The following is a 22,195-nucleotide window of genomic DNA, read 5'->3' as shown; positions in this document are numbered from 1 at the left end:
GACTCCGTCAACCTCCAGGCAAGATGGAAAGCTCCCTTCCACACTCCGCCAACTTATGTGCCTTTCCTGAACGTCTCCTCTATAGCGCCTTTAAGTGTGAAGATCTCCAGTACCGTGTTACACTGACAGATGTTCCCGAGAACTCTACTTGCACGGCAGACAGCTATAGTCTGCTTCGGAGACTCTCTACTCCTAAGTCCTGGCTCTCTATCCATATTGTGCCCTCAAGTTTTAGATGGGAGTAGTGCATTTACAGCCCACTACTCCACCGGTGTCTGCTGCAGAACCATTAGTGTTCATACAACCTCGGGGACCGGGCCCCGGCCTTGCGCTTAGAACTTCTAGGCAGGGTTCTTCCTCTAACCCACGTCCTCTGTGTTCCCTTTTACTCCTACGTTCCGTACTTGTCCTTTCTCTTCTATGGAAGCTCAGGTTTCAGGTCAATGTCCTTCTCCTTCTTTCCTTTCCTTTCCATGCCAGCTGGCTCAGATCACTGAGGCAGCTGCAGCACTCCTTCCTCCATCCCTTCTTCCAGGGATCCCCACTCCTCCCGAGTGGCTTCCTTCCTCACTGACCTCCTGTCAGACTGACCTGTCATCCTAAACCATCCCGCTCATATATATATTCTGAACTCCACCCACCTCCCAGCACATCTAGTGTTCCAAGCAGGGAACTACCAAAGGTGCTCTGCCTCTCTCTAAGCAAGAGCCGCAATGTGGTTTTGCTGAACTACTCTATTGTGTGGGGTGCGAGCGTGGTCAGGAGTCCCCAACTTACCTGGATGGTGGGGCACCACACCTTAGGAGAAGGTGAATTACCTCTGTGGCGACTGAGCCTCAGGGGCGCCACATATACACTGCCTCAAACACACAGGTACATACAGCCACATACACACCGGTATACACTGCCTCATACACACAGGTACATACAGCCACATACAGTGTGAGGGCCTGACTCAGCTGCTTCCAAAGGTAGACCCAGGAATGCTTCTTGTGGTAAACCACCTGCTGGTTTATTGTGGAACAGCATAACCTATAGCAGGGTTCAATAAATTAAGCATGGCCTTTCTGGCATAACGGAAAAACAAAAGATAACGTATAGCAAAGTCCATAAGTTTGAGCGATTCGCCCGCTCAGACCACCATGTGTCTTCAGCTCCACCTGGAGCCACATCTGGAGTCTCTCCTCTCCAAACCACAACACAGAGAAAAAAAAACAGTGGCTGTACATTTAACATCCCAGTCACACTCTTGAGGTGGAGATATGGTGAGTAGGAGTCCTGTAAATCTCTTACCTACTCACCTACAAACTTGCCTATAACATGGCTGATTAACTCTTTCAGCACATAGCATGCAGAAGAGAAACTTATGGGTTTCTAGTTCATGGAAGAAAGCAGTCTCCCTGACACCTCACATACAGTGCCAGTGACCCTGTCACAAAAGCCACACACACACAGGTACATACAGCCACATACACACAGGTATATACAGTCACATACACACCGGTACATACAGCCACATACACACGGGTACATACAGACACTTACACACAGGTACATACAGCCACATACACTCAGGTATATACAGTCACATACACACAGGTACATACAGTCACATACATACCGGTACATACAGCCACATACACACGGGTACATACAGCCACTTACACACAGGTACATACAGCCACATACACACAGGTACATACAGCCACATACACTCAGGTATATACAGTCACATACACACAGGTACATACAGTCACATACATACTGGTACATACAGCCACATGCACACGGGTACATACAGCCACTTACACACAGGTACAAACAGCCACATACACACAGGTACATACAGCCACATACACACAGGTACATACAGCCACATACACACAGGAACATACAGCCACATACACACAGGTACATACAGCCACATACACATGGATATATGCAGCCACATACACACAGGTATACACTACCTCATACACACAGGTACATACAGCCACATGCACACAGGAACATACAGCCACATACACACGGATATATACAGCCACATAAACACAGGTAGATACAGTCACATACACACCGGTACATACAGCCACATACACATGGGTACATACAGCCACATACACACAGGTACATATAGCCACATACACACGGGTACATACAGCCACATACACATGGATATAGAGAGCCACATAAACACAGGTATATACAGTCACATACACACCGGTACATACAGCCATGTACACACCGGTACATACAGCCACATACACACAGGTACACACAGGTACATACAGCCACATACACATGGGTACATATAGCCACATACACACAGGTACATATAGCCACATACACACAGGTACATACAGCCACATACACACGGATATATACAGCCACATAAACACAGGTATATACAGTTACATACACATGGGTACATCCAGCCACATGCACACACATATATACAGCCACATACATACGGGTACATACAGCCACATGCACATAGGTACATACAGCCACATGCACACAGGTATATACAGCCACATTCACACAGGTATATACAGTCACATACTGTTAGGGACGGCGGAATGCACTAAATAAAGTATTAAATAATAGAAAGTGCGTTCGCCACCTGGGGTCCACCATGCAGTAGGTGTTAAAACCGCTGCTAGACAATGGCAGGCGCGCTATATGGTGGTATAGCACATGCGGGTTATAACATAGAGTGTATACTAGCGCATGGCCGAGCGGCCATGCGAACCTTTTATAGCCGGGACCCTCCGGAAGCTTCCAAATCTCTGAGATGGATCAATCAGATCACGAGAAGGACCTGGGCATGTGACTCCCGAATCCAATGGGAGATCGTCTCGTGAGCATGCCCAGGAGAGCGACGGAGGGACTTAGCCTCTGGAGCAATTTGCTGCTGAGCAGCCTGCATTGCTATTGCTGACCCAAAGGTGGCATCAACTGCCAGACCCACAGAGCAGGACTGGGCAGAGAGTCTGGGACGCCGGGACTGCTGAGCAATCTCCTCTGTGGTTGATAGATAATGGGATACCGCAGAATGTGATGCTCTGGATTCCTGTTGAGCCGCTGCAGGAACCCGACGCCTAACACGTACATACATACAGCCACATGCACACAGGTATATACAGTCACATAAACTCAGGTACATACAGCCACATACACACAGGTATATACAGCCACAAACACACACAGTTGGTGATATCAACTTCCTGTTTGTGAAACACTAGTATATGGGAGGGGAGAAACTTTTCAAGATGGGTGGTGACCATGGTGGCCATTTTGAAGTCGACCATTTTGGATCCAACTTTATTTTTTTCAATGAGAAAAGGGTTATGTGACACATCAAATTTATTGAGAATTTCTCAAGAAAAACAACGGTCTGCTTGGTTTTAATGTAGTTTTAATCTTTCATGAGTTATTTACAAGTTTATGACCACTTAAAAAATGTGTTCAAAGTGCTGCCCATTGTGTTGGATTGTTAATGCAACCCTCTTCTCCCACTCTTGACACACTGATAGCAGCACTGCAGAAGAAATGCTAGCACAGGCTTCCAGTATCCGTTGTTTCAAATGCTGCACATCTCGTATCTTCACAGCATAGACAATTGCCTTCAGATAACCCCAAAGATAAAAGTCTAAGGCCTGTTTCACACATCAGTTTTTTCTGTCAGTTAAAATCCGCTAAAATGGCGGACAACGCATCCGTTCCTGTACTGACCACAACGTTTGCCACCGGACCGTTGTTTTAACAGATCCGGAGTATAAAGGAACCGCTGCCCGGGGAGGGGAGAGAGAGAGAATTTTTTCAGTCGCCAGAACTGAGTTTAAGGTTAAATTTCCGACACAGGCATTTCTTCCGGGCATGCGCAATAGAAAATGCGGATCCGGCCGAGGTAAAAACCTTTCACTGTCCGTCCTGTCCGCTCAGCGGATGGCAAAATCTTGGCAGATCTGTAAAAAAACCAGATCGAACGGATGACCATCCGTCAAGATCCGCCGTTAATACAAGTCAATGGGGAAAAAAACGGATCCACCAAGAAAAATGGCGGATCCGTTTTTTTTGCAAAACGGCGGATTTTGACTGATGGGGAAAAACGGATGTGTGAAACAGGCCTAAGGGGGTCAGATCGGGAGACCTTGGTGGCCATTCAACTGGCCCACGACGACCAATCCACTTTCCAGGAAAGTGTTCATGTAGGAATGCTCAGACCTGACATCCATAATTGATAGTATGGTGTGGTATATGGGATACAAAGATAGTGGGGCCATTCTTCATCAATGGAAACCTCAATGCCACTGGATATCTGAAATTGCTACATAATGATATGTTGTCCTCTTTATGCACTGAAGATGGCACGTTCCTTGAGTTTTTCCAGCAAGATGGTGCACCACCACATTATGGATGTCAGGTCCGAGCATTCCTACAAGGAATCTAACCCGCTTAGACAAGCATTTCTTCTGCAGTGTTGCTATCAGTGTGTCAAGAGTGGGAGAAGAGGGTTGCATTGGCAATCCATCACAATGGGAACTTTGAACACATTCTATTAGTGGTCATAAACTTGTAAATAACTCATGAAAGAATAAATTATGTTAAAACCAAGCACACCATTGTTTTTCTTGTCAAATTCTCAATAAGTTTGAGCTTTCACATGACCCTCTTCCCATTGGAAAAAATAAAGTTGGATCCAAAATGGCCGACTTCAAAATGGCCGCATTAGTCACCACCCATCTTGAAAAGTTTCCCCCCTCCCATATACTAATGTGTTAGGGCTAGCGAAACGCACCAAGTAATAAAATAATAGTAAGGTGCGTTCGCAGCCCGGGGTCCACCATGCAGGGGTGGTAAACTGCTGCTTAGTAATAGCGGAAGTATAAAGTGGTGTACAAAAGGTCACACGTGGGTTAACGTCACCCAGTTTGAACAGAAGCAAACTCTGTTAACTCACAGAGCCGCGATACCGCAGAACATAAATGCTGGTGCCTGTTTAGCTCACAGAGCCCGGCCATGGAGCGTACAGAAAGCGGTCACAGAACTCTGCCCCAAGGACACGGGTCAGAGTCCCTCTAGACCTTTTGAGCACGCGGCGTCGCACCTGCGGACGCCACTATGGAGTGTCGGGCATGTGCACCGTGGACACTGATGCCTGTCTCAGACTCTGTCCTACCTACACCTAAGGCCTGTTTCACACATACATTTTTGGTCATCAGTCAAAATCCGCGAATTTTATTTCCCCCCATTAAATTGCATTAGTGGCGGATTTTGACTGATGGTCGTCCGTTGGGTCCGTTAATTGATGGATAATAACGGGCGGACCAGACCGACACTGCAACGTTTTTTTTTGGTTGACGGTCCGCTATTTTTAACTGCGCATGCCCGAAAGGTGAAAGCCGGGAGCAGTTTTAACCCTGAAATCCTGTCCCAGGATCCGCTAAAATTCTCTCTCTCTCGCATAACAGGCTAGGCTGCACAACACATGCGTAACAAGGGTAGGGGTTTCTTAATGAGTCATTCACCAGAGACATTCATACACGCATACGACACTCACTCCTCATAGTCTGATAATGCAGTCTATACTAGCGCATGGCCGAGTGGCCATGCAAACCTTTTATAGCCGCTTCCATCCGGGACCTTCCTCACCTTTCTGATGGTCCAGTCTGAGCTGGAGAAGGACCTGAGCATGTGACCTCTGATCTCCAATGAGAGATCGTCCCACGGGCATGCTCAGTGGACCGAAAGGAGGACTTAGTCCCTGGAGTATCTTGCTGCTGACCAGCATGCGTTGCTATGGCTGGACCAGAGGTAGCAGGAGCAACCAAACCCACGGAGCTGGACTGAGCAGAGTGGTGGGATTGATGAGTCTGCTGAGCAGGTTCCTCTGTGGCCGGATAGGAATGGGAGACTGCCGGATGCAAGGCTCGGGATTCCTGCTGTGCAGTGACAGGAACCTGGCGCCTAACATAATGTGCCACAGACAGAAAGTAGATATCATCGACCAATCCCATTTTATTTAGGTATATCCATATAAATGGCCCACTCTGTATATACAGGTACATACAGCCACATACACACAAGTATATACAGCCACAGGCACATAAAACCACGTACAACAGGTACATACAGCCACATGCACACAGCTATATACAACCACATACACACAGGTAAAAAAGAGCCACATGCAACAGGTACATACAGCCACATGCACACAGGTACATACAATCACATACACACAGGTATATAAAGCCACATACACACAGGTACATACAGCCACATACACACAGGTATATAAAGCCACATACACACAGGTACATACAGTCACATACACACAGGTATATAAAGCCACATACACACAGGTACATACAGCCACATACACATAGGTACATACAGCCACATTCACATAGTTACATACAGGTACATACAGCCACAAACACACAGGTACATACAGCCACATGCACACAGGTATATACAGCCACATACACACAGGTAAACAGGTACGGACTGGGACTGAAATTCAGCCCTGGCATTTGAAATCACACAGGTCCATTTTATTCCTGTCAACAAGCACCAGATGAAATATATTACTAACTAGCTGAAGAGCCCGGCGCTGCCCGGGCATAGTAACTAACTGTGGATAGTTATAACAAATTATAATTATCCTCCATCCCATAGTCCCGTGCCCATATACCCATCATACATATCCACTATCTCATAGGCCTGTGCCCATATACCCATCATACATATCCACCATCTCATAGGCCTGTGCCCATATACCCATCATACATATTCTCCATCCCATAGTCCCATGCCCATATACCCATCATACATATCCTCCATCCCATAGTCGAGTGCCCATATATCCATCACACATCCTCCATCCCATAGTCCCATGCCCATATACCCATCACACATCCTCCATCCCATAGTCCCATGCCCATATACCCTTCATACATATTTGCCATCCCATAGTCGAGTGCCCATATACCCATCACACATCCTCCATCCCATAGTCCCATGCCCATATAGCCATCACACATCCTCCATCCCATAGTCCCATGCCCATATACCCTTCATACATATTTGCCATCCCATAGCCGAGTGCCCATATACCCATCACAAATCCTTCATCTCATAGTCCCATGCCCATAAACCCATCATACATATCCTCCATGCCATAGTCCTGTGGCCATAAACCCATCATACATATCCGCCATCCCATAGTCCCGTGCCCATATACCCTTCATACATATCCTCCATCCCATAGTCCCGTGCCCATATACTCATCATACATATCCTCCATCCCATAGTCCAGTGCCCATATACCCATCACACATCCTCCATCCCGTAGTCCCGTGCCCATATACCCATCATACATATGCTCCATCTCATAGTCCAGTGCCCATATACCCATCACACATCCTCCATCCCATAGTCCCGTGCCCATATACCCGTCATACATATCCTCCATCCCATAGTCCCGTGCCCACATACCCATCACACATCCTCCATCCCATAGTCCCGTGCCCATATACCCGTCATACATATCCTCCATCCCATAGTCCAGTGCCCATATACCCATCACACATCCTCCATCCCATAGTCAACCATTATGACATCATAATGAGGGGCGGGGCTTGACGCGTGCACACTTTTTCCCCAGTATGTAGATGGGGCAAAATTGTTTGGTGAATTAGACCGCGCGGGGTTAAAATTTCACCTCACAACATAGCTTAGGACGCTCTCTGGGTCCTGATGTGTTACTGTGCCAAATTTTGTGGCTGCAGCTGTGACGGTGCGGATGCCAATCCCGGACATACACACACACACACACACACATGCACACACACATACAATACATACATACACACTTTGAGCTTTATATATTAGATATTACCTTGGATGAAGGAAAGCAAGATTTACTACATTACCAATATTAATAATGATTCCCGTGACCTGCTGGGATAAGTGATGGATTTTTGGTGACTTTGTGCTCCGTCACAACTCTTAACAGTATGAGTGTCTTGAGAACACCAATTCTGTTAACAAGGTAGCAGCCAAAGCAGCCCATAACCAGACAAGCCCTCCTGGCATTTGCCAGAATGGCCAAATGGCCAGTCCAGCCCTACAGGTAAATACAGCCACATACACATAGCTACATACAGCCACATACATACAGGTACATACAGCCACATACACACCGGTACATACAGCCATATACACACAGGTACACACAGCCACATACACACAGGTACATACAGCCACATACACAGAGGTATACACTGCCTCATACACACAAGCACATACAGCCACATACACACAAGTACATACAGCCACATACACAGAGGTATACACTGCCTCATACACACAGGCACATACAGCCACATACACACAAGTACATACAGCCACATACACAGAGGTATACACTGCCTCATACACACAGGCACATACAGCCACATACACACAAGTACATACAGCCACATACACAGAGGTATACACTGCCTCATACACACAGGCACATACAGCCACATACACACAAGTACATACAGCCACATACACAGAGGTATACACTGCCTCATACACACAGGCACATACAGCCACATACACACAAGTACATACAGCCACATACAAACAGGTATACACTGCCTCATACACACAGGCACATACAGCTACATACACACAGGTACATGCAGCCACATCCACACAGGTATTTACAGCCACATCCACACAGGTACATACAGCCACATCCACACAGGTACATACAGCCACATACACACAGGTACATACAGTCACATACACACAGGTACATACAGCCATATACACACAGGTACATACAGCCACATACACACCGGTATATACAGCCACATACACACAGGTACATACAGCCACATACACACCGGTATATACAGCCACATACACACAGGTACATACAGCTACATACACATAGGTACATACAGCCCCATACACAGAGGTATACACTGCCTCATACACACAGGCACATACAGCAACATACATACAGCCACATACACACAAGTACATACAGCCACAAACACACAGTTATATACAGACACATACACAAGGGTATACACTGCTTCATACACACAGGTAGATACAGCCACATACAGACAGGTATATACAGCTGCATACATACAGGTACATACAGCTACATACACACGGGTACATACACACAGGTATGTACAGCCACATACATACAGCCACATGCACACAGTTAGATAGAGCCACATACATACAGACACATACACATAGGTACATACAGCCACATACACACAGGTACATACAGCCACTTACACACAGGTACATACAGCCACAAACACACAGGTACATACAGCCACAAACACACAGGTACATACAGCCACATACACACAGGTACATACAGCCACATACACACAGGTAGATACAGCCACATACAGACAGGCATATACAGCCGCATACATACAGGTACATACAGCTACATACACACAGGTACTTACAGCTACATACGCACAGATACATACAGCTACATACAAATAGGTACATACACACAGGTATATACAGCCACATACATACAGCCACATGCAGCCACATGCACACAGGTAGATAGAGCCACATACATACAGCCACATACACACAGGTACATACAGCCACTTACACACTGGTACATACAGCCACATGCACACAGGTATTTACAGCCACATACACACAAGTACCTACAGCCACATACACACAAGTACATACAGCCACATACACACAGGTACATACAGCCACATACAACAGGAACATACAGCCGCATACACATAGGTACATACAGCCACATATACAGAAGTATACACTGCCTCATACACACAGGCACATACAGCCACATACACACAAGTACATACAGCCACAAAAACACAGTTATATACAGCCACATACACAAGGGTATACACTGCTTGATACACACAGGTAGATACAGCCACATACAGACAGGTGTATACAGCCGCATACATACAGGTACATACAGCTACATACACACAGGTACATACAGCCACATACACACAGCTACTTACAGCTACATACACACAGGTACATACAGCCACATACACACAGGAACATACAGCCACATACACACAGGTATATACAGCCACATACATACAGCCAGATACATACAGGTACATACAGCCACATACACACAGGTAGATATAGCCACATACAGACAGGTATATACAGCCGCATACATACAGGTACATACAGCTACATACACACAGGTACTTACAGCTACATACGCACAGGTACATACAGCCATATACACACAGGTATATACAACCACATACATACAGCCACATATACATAGGTAGATACAGCCACATACACACAGGTAGATACAGCCACCTACACATAGGTACATACAGCCACATACACACAGTAATATACAGCCACATACACAAGGGTATACACTGCCTCATACACACAGGTAGATACAGCCACATGCACACAGTTATATACATCCACATACACAGGTACATACAGCCACATACACACAGTTATACACAGCCACATACACACAAGTATATACAGCCACATACACACAGGTATACACAGCCACATACACACAAGTACAGACAGCCATATGTGATGATTACACATATCCCCTGGTGATATTGGCCTAGAGATTTTGGTACTTATTTTTTTTCTGCATGAAGTTTGCGTTATTGTGATTTTTATTGAAATTATGTAAAATGGTGTATTTTACTGTCAGATGTCAAGGAATCGTAAGTCATATACTGTAGAAAATAATTTACTATAAAGCAGTTACTGTTTCGAATTTGGGAGCTATGTAATAGGCAAGAGTGTAGACAATATCCATGTATGAGAGGTAGATAGATAATAGATAGATAGATGATAGATAATAGATAGATGATAGATAGATAGATAGATAGATAGATTAATAGATGATAGATAGATAATAGATGGATGATACATAATAGATGATAGATAGATAGATATACAGATAATAAATAGATAATAGAAAGAGAACAGATAATAGATAGATATTAGATAGATAATAGCTACATAGATAATAGACAGATATAAGATAGATAGATAGATGATAGATAGATAGATAGATAGAGTTGTGGCCAAAAGTATTGACACCCCTGCAATTCTGTCAGATAATCCTCAGTTTCTTCCTGAAAATGATTGCAAACACAAATTCTTTGGTATTATTATCTTCATTTAATTTGTCTCAAATGAAAAAACACAAAAGAGAATGAAGCAAAAAGCAAAACATTGATCATTTCACAAAAAAACTCCAAAAAACACAAAAGAGAATGAAGCAAAAAGCAAAACATTGATCATTTCACAAAAAAACTCCAAAAATACAAAAGTATTGGCACCCTCAGCCTAATACTTGGTTGTGCAACCTTTAGCCAAAATAACTGCGACCAACCGCTTCCGGTAATCATCAATGAGTTTCTTACAATGCTCTGCTGGAATTTTTGACCATTCATCTTTGGCAAACTGCTCCAGGTCCCTGATATTAGAAGGGTGCCTTCTCCAAACTGCCATTTTTAGATCTCTCCACATGTGTTCTATGGGATTCAGATCTGGACTCATTGCTGGCCACCTTAGAAGTCTCCAGTGCTTTCTCTCAAACCATTTTCTATTGCTTTTTGAATTGTGTTTTGGGTCATTGTCCTGCTGGAAGACCCACCTCTGAGGGAGACCCAGCTTTCTCACACTGGGCCCTACATTATGCTGCAAAATTTGTTGGTAGTCTTCAGACTTCATAATGCCATGCACACGGTCAAGCAGTCCAGTGCCAGAGGCAGCAAAGCAACCCAAAACATCAGGGAACCTCCGCCATGTTTGACTGTATGGACCGTGTTTTTTTCTTTGAATGCCTCTTTTTTTCTCCTGTAAACTCTATGTTGATGCCTTTGCCCAAAATGCTCTACTTTTGTCTCATCTGACCAGAGAACATTCTTCCAAAACGTTTTAGGCTTTTTCAGGTAAGTTTTGGCAATCTCCAGCCTGGCTTTTTTATGTCTCGGGGTAAGAAGTGGGGTCTTCCTGGGTCTCCTACCATACAGTCCCTTTTCATTCAGACGCCGACAGATAGTGCGGGTTGACACTGTTGTACTCTCGGACTGCAGGGCAGCTTGAACTTGTTTGGATGTTAGTCGAGGTTCTTTATCCAACATCCGCACAATCTTGCGTTGAAATCTCTTGTCAATTTTTCTTTTCCATCCACATCTAGGGAGGTTAGCCACAGTGCCATGGGCTTTAAACTTCTTGATGACACTGCGCACGGTAGACACAGGAACATTCAGGTCTTTGGAGATGGACTTGTAGCCTTGGGATTGCTCATGCTTCCTCACAATTTGGTTTCTCAATTCCTCAGACAGTTCTTTGGTCTTCTTTCTTTTCTCCATGCTCAATGTGGTACACACAAGGACACAGGACAGAGGTTGAGTCAACTTTAATCCATGTCAACTGGCTGCAAGTGTGATTTAGTTATTGCCAACACCTGTTAGGTGCCACAGGTAAGTTACAGGTGCTGTTAATTACACAAATTAGAGAAGCATAACATGATTTTTCCAACAGTGCCAATACTTTTGTCCACCCTCTTTTTTATGTTTGGTGTGGAATTATATCCAATTTGGCTTTAGGACAATTCTTTTTGTGTTTTTTCATTTAATACAAATTAAATGAAGATAATAATACCAAAGAATTTGTGTTTGCAATCATTTTCAGGAAGAAACTGAGTATTATCTGACAAAATTGCAGTGGTGTCAATACTTTTGGCCACAACTGTAGATAGATAGATAGATGTTATAATGATAGATGATATGAGATATATGGAAAGATGTCTTGTAGATAGATGAAGAGATGTGGAATATGCAAACTGTGGTTGGAGAGATCTTTGTAGTAAACATATTCATTGTTGTTGTGCTGAGGTGGCTCCAGCACTGTCGCTCCTCCTCTATGTCGATGGTGGGGCGGCGCAGAGAACCGCCTCATTCTGCGTCCTATGAGCTGTGACTGTTTCCAAAATATATCCTACATGATATTCCCCATAATGATTACCTCAGATATCCTTCAGCCTATATTATACAGGGATGAATGGATTTTTGATTTTAAGAGCTCCTTGTACATATATATCTGTGCAATGGGTATGGAAAGTATTCAGACCCCTTTAAATTTTTCTATCTTTGTTTCATTGCAGCCATTTGGTAAATTCAAAAAAGCTAATTTTTTTCTCATTAATGTACACTCTGATTGAAAAAAAACAGAAATGTATATGTTTTTGGAAATGTATTAAAAAAGAAAAACTGAAATATCACATGGTCATAAGTATTCAGACCCTTTGCTCAGTATTGAGTAGAAGCTCCCTTTTGAGCTTGTACAGCCATGAATCTTCTTGGGAATGATGCAACAAATTTTTCACACCTGAATTTAGGGATCCTCTGCCATTCTTCCTTGACATCCTCTCCAGTTCCGTCAGGTTGGATGGTGAACGTTGATGGACAGCCATTTTTAGGTCTCTCCAGAGATGCTCAATTGGGTTTAGGTCAGGACTCTGGCTGGGCCAGTCAGGAATGGTCACAGAGTTGTTCTGAAGCCACTCCTTTGTTATTTTAGCTGTGTTCTTAGGGTCATTGTCTTGTTGGAAGGTGAACCTTCGACCAAGCCTGATGTCCAGAGCACTTTGGAAGAGGTTTTCATGCAGGATATCTCTGTACTTGGCAGTATTCATGTTTTCTTCAATGGCAACCAGTCCCTGTCCCTGCAGCTGAAAAGCACCCTCATAGCATGATGCTGCCACCACCATGTTTCACTGTTGGGATTGTATTGGGCAGGTGATGAGCAGTGCCTGGTTTTCTCCGCACATAACGCTTAGAATTATCACCATAAAGTTCTATCTTCATCTCATCAGACTAGATAATCTTATTTCTCATAGTCTGGGAGTCCTTCTTGTGTTTTTTAGAAAATTCTATACAGGTTTTCATATATCTTGCACTGAGGAGAGGCTTCCGTCGGGCCACTCTTCCATAAAGGCCCAACTGGTGGAGGGCTGCAGTGATAGTTGACTTTGTGGAACTTTCTCCCATCTCCCTACTGCATCTGTGGAGCTCAGCCACAGTGATCTTGGGGTTCTTCTTTACCTCTCTCACCAAGGCTCTTCTCCCATGATTGTTCAGTTTGGCTGGATGGCCAGGTCTAGGAAGACTTCTGATGGTCCCAAACTTCTTCAATTTAAGGACTACGGAGGCCACTGTTCTCTTAGGAACCTTGAGTACTGCAGAAATTCTTTTGTAACCTTGGCCAGATCTGTGCCACAATTCTGTATCTGAGCTCTTTGGCCAGTTCCTTTGACCTCATGATTCTCATTTGGTCTGACATGCACTGTGAACGGTAAGGTCTTATATAGACAGGTGTGTGCATTTACAAATCAAGTCCTATCAGTTTAATTAAACACAGCTGGACTCCAATGAAGGAGTATAACTATCTCAAGGAGGATCACAAGGAAATGGACAGCATGTGACTTAAATGTGAGTGTCTGAGCAAAGGGTCTGAATACTTATGACTATGTGTTAATTCAATTTATCTTTTTTAATATATTTCCAAAAATTTCTACATTTCTGTTTTTTTTCAGTCAAGATGGGGTGCAGAGTGTACATTAATGAGAAAATAAATGAACTTTTTTGAATTTACCAAATGGCTGCAATGAAACAAAGAATGAAAAATTTAAAGGGGTCTAAATGCTTTCCGTACCCACAGTTCATCTGCTGAATTCATTACTGCATTAATTTGATGCTTCTGCATATCCGAGTGTGTAAAATGCCATGTGCATAGAGGATTCTCGACACATACATTATGCAGATCACTGACAAGAAACAGTTCATATAAGGCATTCATGTGATGGAATATTCTATGCATTTGCAACTTCATGTTCTATATGCCGAGAACCACATACCTAAAATATTGCTTCAAGCAATGATAGTAATGGCTCCCTGGGAGAAAATTCAAGTGTGATGTTGGAAAGGCGGTTAGGAAGAAAGGGGAAGTAAATTAATTAGATAGATAGATAGATAACAGATAGATCGATAGATAGATAAATAGATAGATAATAGGTAGATAGATTAATAGATAGATAATGGACAGATAGATAGATAGATAGATAGATTAAAAAAAGGGCATCACTACTAAAATTATACAATTGGTGCAAAACCTATTCAGCAGTGTCCAAACAAGTTAATAAAATAAAAAAATAGGCAGAACTCCAAATTAAGTCTGAAAAAAGTGGATACTTTACTGATCCTCAGGTGGTGACGTTTCAATGGTGACCTGACTTTATCAAGCCAAATAGATAGATAGATAGATAGATAGATAGATAGATAGATAGATAGATAGATAGATTATAGATAGATAATTAGTAGATTATAGATAGATCGATAGATAGATAGATAGATAGATAGGTGATAGATAATAGATAGATAGATAGATAGATAGATAGATAGATAGATAGATAATAGATAGTAGATAGATAGTAGATGGATAGATAGATAGATAGATAGATAGATAGATAATGGTAGGTAAGGTTATATTATAATAAAAACAGACAGTGGAGAAAACCCTGAGATCTCTATCATAGGACTTCCATTTTAGGGGACTAACCCCTTGGTCACAAAAATTGCTGCTTGGGTCTCTAAAATATTATAAAAAATTGTGACATTTTTTCAAGCAGTCGGAAGAAAGCACTACGATCTATAGTCAGCACCAGTTATCTATCCTATCTGGGAGGCTTTGAGGGTTTAAAGGGCTATTCTTCTTTTAGACATTTGTGGCATATCTACAATCTGAATTGGGCCCAGTCTTGCACTGGCGGAAATGATGTGACAGTGCATGCGCGACTTTCTACATTTAATTCAATGGGAGTTCCACTTCTCAAGTATGCTTGCTTGAATATGCCATAAATATCTCTGATGAGAATATCTTTTTAAAGGGTTATTCCCAGCTTTATAAATGGCTATTGTTGGATAGTTAATCATTTTGCAATTTACTGCTTATTAAAATTTTCATCCATTCTTCAGATATTAAAATTTTTCTTTTGTGTACAGCTTGTTTCCTTGGAGACCGATCGCCTGTGCTAGACAGCAAACTATGCACAGCACTTGCAAGCTCTTTTTTATTAAGCTTGTAAGCATTGATTTGAAGCTGGCCATGATCACTGGAGCGTGCTGTTACCTCCCAATCTTAGCCAGCTTCAGTGCACTGCGTTAAAGCAAGACAGCAGTGGTGGTCGGTCTCCTAGGAAACAAGCTATGAACAAAACAAAATAAATAATATCTAAAGAATGGCTTTAAATTTTAATAAGCAGTAAATTGAAAAAGTACTTGTTCTTATATGTCCTATCGAACAATATAAACCTAAATAAAGAAGAGAAAAACCCTTTAAGCAATATGACAAGTAACATCTAAAAAAAACACCATGCAAGGAGCAAAGGTGATCACTGTGATCTATAGCTGTATCTGCTTCAGTCATTGATGCTATCAGCTAAATTATGAGGGCTTAAAGGGGCACTCCTATCTTGGATGTTTCTACATGTCTTATATTATAGTTGATCAAAAAGATTCACAGGACCCTTATTCAACGTCCATGTCAGTTGCAATGTCTGTGGGACCAGAGCCACATAAACCTTCTTCTATTATCCTCAGCACCTCTTCTGATTAGTAATCCAGGCGGGACATCATATTGCATCACTCTGCAATGATGATATCACACCAGACCTACTAATGAGAAGAGTAGCCAGGGCTGACAACAGGTAAGAAGAGGTTTTAGGCCTCAGCTCCAGTGGCTATGGACCGTGAATCTGTGAATCTTTTTGATCAAATCAACAATATTCATCTGATAGATGCGGGTCACAATTTTGGGAACTGCACCAGTCTTGAGAACAGGGACCTGTCTTGTACCCTTGGGTGTGGTGGGGTGACCGCACATGCGCAGGTTACTCCATTTACTTCAATGGGAAAACGCTTGCTTTGGCTATGCCATAAAAAAACTGAGATTGGAATACCACTTTAAAGAGGCCAGTCATCATGTAACAAAATGGTCAGTTTTTGCTTTTATTTTATTCTTGCTACTCCCCTGAGTATTCCATTTTTTGTTTTTCTAAATTCCGGCATACGGTTCCAGAGATTATGGGCCTTTTTATTTGGTGCTACTTATTACGGTCTTTGACAAATGGGTGTTGCTCACAGGGTAATTATGCAGAGCATCTTGAGGACATGCCCCAGAGCCATGCCTATTTAGTGAAGACCATAAAAAGTGGCACCAAACAAAAAGACCTATCTCTGTGGAATCATATAGGAAATTTTAGAAAAACAAAAAATGGAATAATCAGAATAATCAGGGGACCATTGGGAATAAAATAAGAGCAAAATCTAGCCATTTTTTTCACTTGGTTAAGGGATCTCTTTAAGTAATATGAAGATTGATGATCTATGTTTCTGTTGCACTCAGGCAGTAAAGGGTTACATAAAGAATAGAAGGCTGGACCAAAGAACTTACAACCAAAATGAAGCCAGTTTAGTAGACAGTAAGATAGAATAGAGAAGGAGGGATATAAAACCCGTAGCAAATGGTGCAGTCCAACATCCAGATATTGCTTTTAACTCTATCCCCCTGAAACGCCCCATTGATGAAACAAAATATCTGCCAGTCAGTCCGGATTGTTGACATCACAGCTATTCTGACCAATGGCAGGCGAGCAAAGGAGGGGTGTGTTAATAATGAATGGACGTGCATTGGACTAACACCCCTAGAGCAGACGATACATCAGCGCAGCAGCATTGCAAGGTGCAACCTCCGTGCTATGGAGGAACGGAGAAATCCACCAAGGCAGAAGGATCTCTGGATACACATTAACCCTGCATTCTGCTTTCCAGGAATTCTCGGGGCCTTTTTTTTCATGCTTTCACATTTCAGATTATAATCACCTTCCGCTATAATTCCCAGGGAATTTTCTCTTCAAGACAAGGTGAAAGGAAACCCAAGCCTCACCACTCTCCTCTATTCTATTCTATACATTGTCTTCTCTTCTGATTTTTCGAAGTGTCTGTTGTAATCAGGAAGAACGGATTTTTGAATTTTGGCCTTAATTTTCATTTTTACATCTGCCTCTGGAGAGCGACTAAATTTTAATTAATGAGTCTTACAGGAGATTTAGATTCTCTATCGTGAGGTCCCTTTTGTAATGGAATCGAAGAATGTTCTCACCGCTTGATTTAACTAACGAGGCAGTATGTAATTAAACCACAAGGTTTGGCGGAGGTAGCCGCAGACCTCATCTAGGGCGTGTTCGAAATGAATATTTTCCCCTGTATGGACCATTGTGTAATACATATGACTTTTCTTTATGTTGGTATTTTAGTATTTGATTGTTGTGTTGATTTTCTTATACAGTTCTACGCCTTGGTACTGATTTTTTTAATGTGGTTTTACGTCTTTGTTTTGACCGGTAAATCGTTATTAATGCTGTAACGTACATGTTAGTAATATCTGTATTTTCTAATTAGAATTCAACACAGAAGAATGTTGCCGAGGAGAAGACTTCTCAGTAAGAGTGGCTGGCATCATCAGTGGGATGAATAGGGGTTAATTGTTATCTTTGGTTATCTAGCTGTATGAGTGTTGTCAATTCTTCATAAAGCTAGATAACCGAAAGTAAAAATAACCCCATTACGCGCCTTGTTACCAGTGTTGAGTAGAAGACCCACCTGGAACTTACAGATAGAAAAAGATTGGATCGAAGAACTCCAAAATATTTTCAGTCTTAATTTGCTCCCGGAACTTAAATCTGGAGGTAGGACTCTTCTCATCCATCTTCTGTCACCTATAATGACATATCAATGACCTTGTTGTGGACTGTATCAAGACCTCCATGTGCCTCGTGGGTTGAGTTACCAACAGGTATTCTATGGGACGAAAGACTTTGCCAGGACTTAAAAATCAAAATATCCAAAATGTGCCATGTGGATAAAAACGGATGGATGTATATGATGAAATAATGAAAAAGAAAATTCTGATCATCATGAGGCCTACGTAAACCATCTGAACGGATTATTGTTTTTTCTAGACAATTGTGCAAATGGGCCTACAGGAGGCCGAAGATTGAATATTAAGGATATTTTTTTAATTGGGTTCGTTTATCTTTTCAGTGAGAATTTAATTACATTTTTGGAAAATGTAAAATATGTAGAATGGGTTGTGGGGAAAATTGTTTAAAAATTATTGATCTAGCTTAAAAAAACTGCTATTTTAGGTTAGTTAAATGCATGGAAAAAAGAAAAAAAATATTATAGACTTAAAGCTCCCTAGGCAATCATGTATATGAGGCTGTAGATTGAGTTTTAATTTTTTTTACTTTTTAATTATGAACTAAATGTAGTTTTTAGAAAATCATAAAAAATGGGCTATGGTGGAAAATATTTAAAAAATGAATGCTAAGAGAAAAAAATGTCAAAAGATATTTTGTATTCAGTTTTCTTTATGAGTCTTCATGAGGGTGAATAATTAATTTTAAGGATCTGTATTTTTTAATTCTGGTTATTTCCTTTATCTTTTAAGTGGGAATTTAATTTCAGTTTTGGAAATTGTAATATTTGGAAAAAATGGGGTATAGGCAAAATAATTTAAAAATTAATGGTCTAGTTAAAAAAGAAAGCTGTTTTAAACTGAATAAACTTAAATAAAAAGGTTAAAAAATATTAAGTTTACATTTTTAAGATCTTTCTTTTAAAATCCCTTTCTATTATAATTGGACTACCTTGGCGGAGGATAGAAAAAAAAAGAATCTGTCTTTAGCCCCTGTTTGACTTAGCCCTGTATAATTAACTTGTTTTACACTAGAATGGCTTTGTAAGAAAACTTTTTATTTCGCTCCGTGAAAGCGACATTTGACCAGAGGTCTCTGCCTGCTGAGGGGATTGGGTTATTAATCCCACCCCCTATGTAAAGGGATTATGCAGTTAGTAAATGCTCTAAATGAAAGATCTACTGGAATCAAACCAAAACAGGCACAAGGGGATATTTATCTCCATTGATTTTGGTTCCATTTCTAACAGTTAATAGGGTTAAGCTGTAATCGGAAATGTGATTGCAAAATGCATGGATATTTAGAGAGTGCTACAAAAAATGCAATTTTTGAAAAACATCAAGCTGGTTTAATGTAACCTGTAAAACTAAAATGTATAAAATTGTTGCCATGAAATCCAAGGATCTTGCAATCTGTAGGCCTAAAGGACTCAACATCCTGGACTGACCGGCACCAAGTCACAATATCAATCTCCCCAATAGTCCAATCTGACTAATTTTACAGTATTAAACCACTTGAAATCTACAATTATAGACAGAGAATTTTACCCCCAACATTTAGCAGCTTCTATGGTGCTTGAACATCCTGGTGGATATGGCTATCATCATTAGGGTGTGGCTTAAAAATGTTAACCAATGGCTCCTTGGTTATATACAGCTCTGGCAAAAATTAAGAGACCACCACATCAAAACCCTGTCAGGGGCAGCCCATTCCCCAGACCTGAACCCCATTGAAAACCTCTGGAATGTAATCAAGAGGATGATGGATAGTCACAAGCCATCAAACAAAGAAGAACTGCTTACATGCATGTTTGCGCCAGAAGTAGTGTAAAAGAAGGGTGACAAGCATGCCAAGACGCATGAAAGCTGTGATTAAAAATCATGGTTATTCCACAAAATATTGATTTCTGAATTCTTGTTCTAGAAGAGTAGTATGAATAAAAAGCTCTCATCACAATAATCAACCCAATGTTCTAAAAAAATTATCTTCATAAATAAATTATACCAATCTTGCAACTAATTTTTGGCACCTTGGACATTTTTAAGCCAATTAATATGTAAAGGTCCAACGGCAAGTAGAAATTCAATTACAAATCCTGAGGACATCAAATAATTTAGAATAATTGGTATTTCAATGGCATTAACAGGATACCAAAAAATGTTGCCAAAATGAATCAAGTAATTCTTAGAAACTATTTTTCAAGTTGTAATGTCACACATATTATCTGGAACAGTCAATTTGACTCATAAAAAAACAAAAAACAAATCTAAAAGTATCAACAATACGTTTTTCCAAATGACCACAGTTGTGTTTTGTCATTGTCAAACCACGTCTTATTTTTATCTTATATTTTTGTAAAAAAAATAAATTGGGTAAAAATTGGACTGATTATCCTCATTTTTTATTTATTTCTTTAATATCTCCAAAGCTATATTATATGGATAAGGTTAAATTTTCCAAGGGGGAGAAAAGTTGTTTATTGATCAATGTGCTAATTTTTATTCCACTTGTGAAATGATACATAATGTGCTGCATGTTATTGAATAAACCATTTATCAAAGAGTTAAGAACAATGCCATTGACTGATTTGCTTTAACCTAACAAACATGTAATTTGCAAACAGAGATAAAAAATTCTAAGAAAAAAAAGTATATATCAAACTACGTAATTAAAAAAAAAACAAAATTGGCAACAGGACAATATTGAGTTTAGAGCTCAGTCATTACTGAATTTGGCCATGATTTGAGTATCTTACAATGAGTATTTGATATACTAGGTAATTAAAACTATTGTTCCTGATGAGACCTCAGCCTCTGACTACTCTTAATATATAGTATATTAAATTACACTGATAACACACGTGGGTATCCAAGCAAAGGGAAGGTGGAAGACTGCCTCCAACCATTATTTCCTTATCTTATCCACTAGTAAGAATGGGATAAAGATTTGTAGCTAATTAAGCATTTGATAACTGCTGAGCATTAGATAATATAATAGTCATTCTACCCAATCATTATAAGGTTATAATAACCTCAGCCGCTTTCAGCTATCAGCTCGGATGGTGCTAACCATTAGCATCCATCGTGTTGATATGTATTTCAACATGTACCGGGTATCGCGTGTTACAATAGATTCATTTATACACCCTGTAGCCTACAGAAAGTTTAATCCCATCTTGACGTGGATATCGATAATCAATATTTTTATGTCAATTACATAGTATTTATAAAACAATATTCAATTTCATGGAATGTTTGGAAAAAAATGGAATAAAATATTTAGTTTCAGTTACGTTGAGCATATTGCTATTGCATTGCGGTATTTTTAATT

The 22,195-nt window shown here is 41.1% G+C and overlaps 1 protein-coding gene and 1 long non-coding RNA gene across 2 annotated transcripts in view; both read left to right on the top strand.

Annotated features, from left to right (window-relative positions):
- Window positions 1-9,248, top strand: part of LOC141083098 (uncharacterized) — a 28,815-nt gene extending 19,567 nt beyond the window's left edge. The window contains exons 3-4 of the mRNA XM_073567285.1: window positions 6,451-6,474; window positions 8,357-9,248. Coding sequence (XP_073423386.1) covers window positions 6,451-6,474; window positions 8,357-8,956 — 624 coding nt within the window. The 3' untranslated portion in view covers window positions 8,957-9,248. The remainder of the gene's footprint in view (window positions 1-6,450; window positions 6,475-8,356) is intronic.
- The window catches only part of LOC141083011 (uncharacterized), a 46,804-nt gene extending 25,377 nt beyond the window's left edge, over window positions 1-21,427 (top strand). The window contains exon 4 of the long non-coding RNA XR_012230623.1: window positions 18,567-21,427. This is a non-coding gene — a long non-coding RNA (uncharacterized lncRNA). The remainder of the gene's footprint in view (window positions 1-18,566) is intronic.
- The last annotated feature ends 768 nt before the right edge of the window (window positions 21,428-22,195 follow it).

The sequence above is a fragment of the Dendrobates tinctorius genome, unplaced genomic scaffold (assembly GCF_039654945.1).
Source record: "Dendrobates tinctorius isolate UK_male_01 unplaced genomic scaffold, ASM3965494v1 ptg000019l, whole genome shotgun sequence".
Lineage (NCBI taxonomy): Eukaryota > Metazoa > Chordata > Amphibia > Anura > Dendrobatidae > Dendrobates > Dendrobates tinctorius.
The sequence above is the reverse complement of the archived record's forward strand: the minus strand, read 5'-3'. Positions and strand labels throughout refer to the sequence as shown.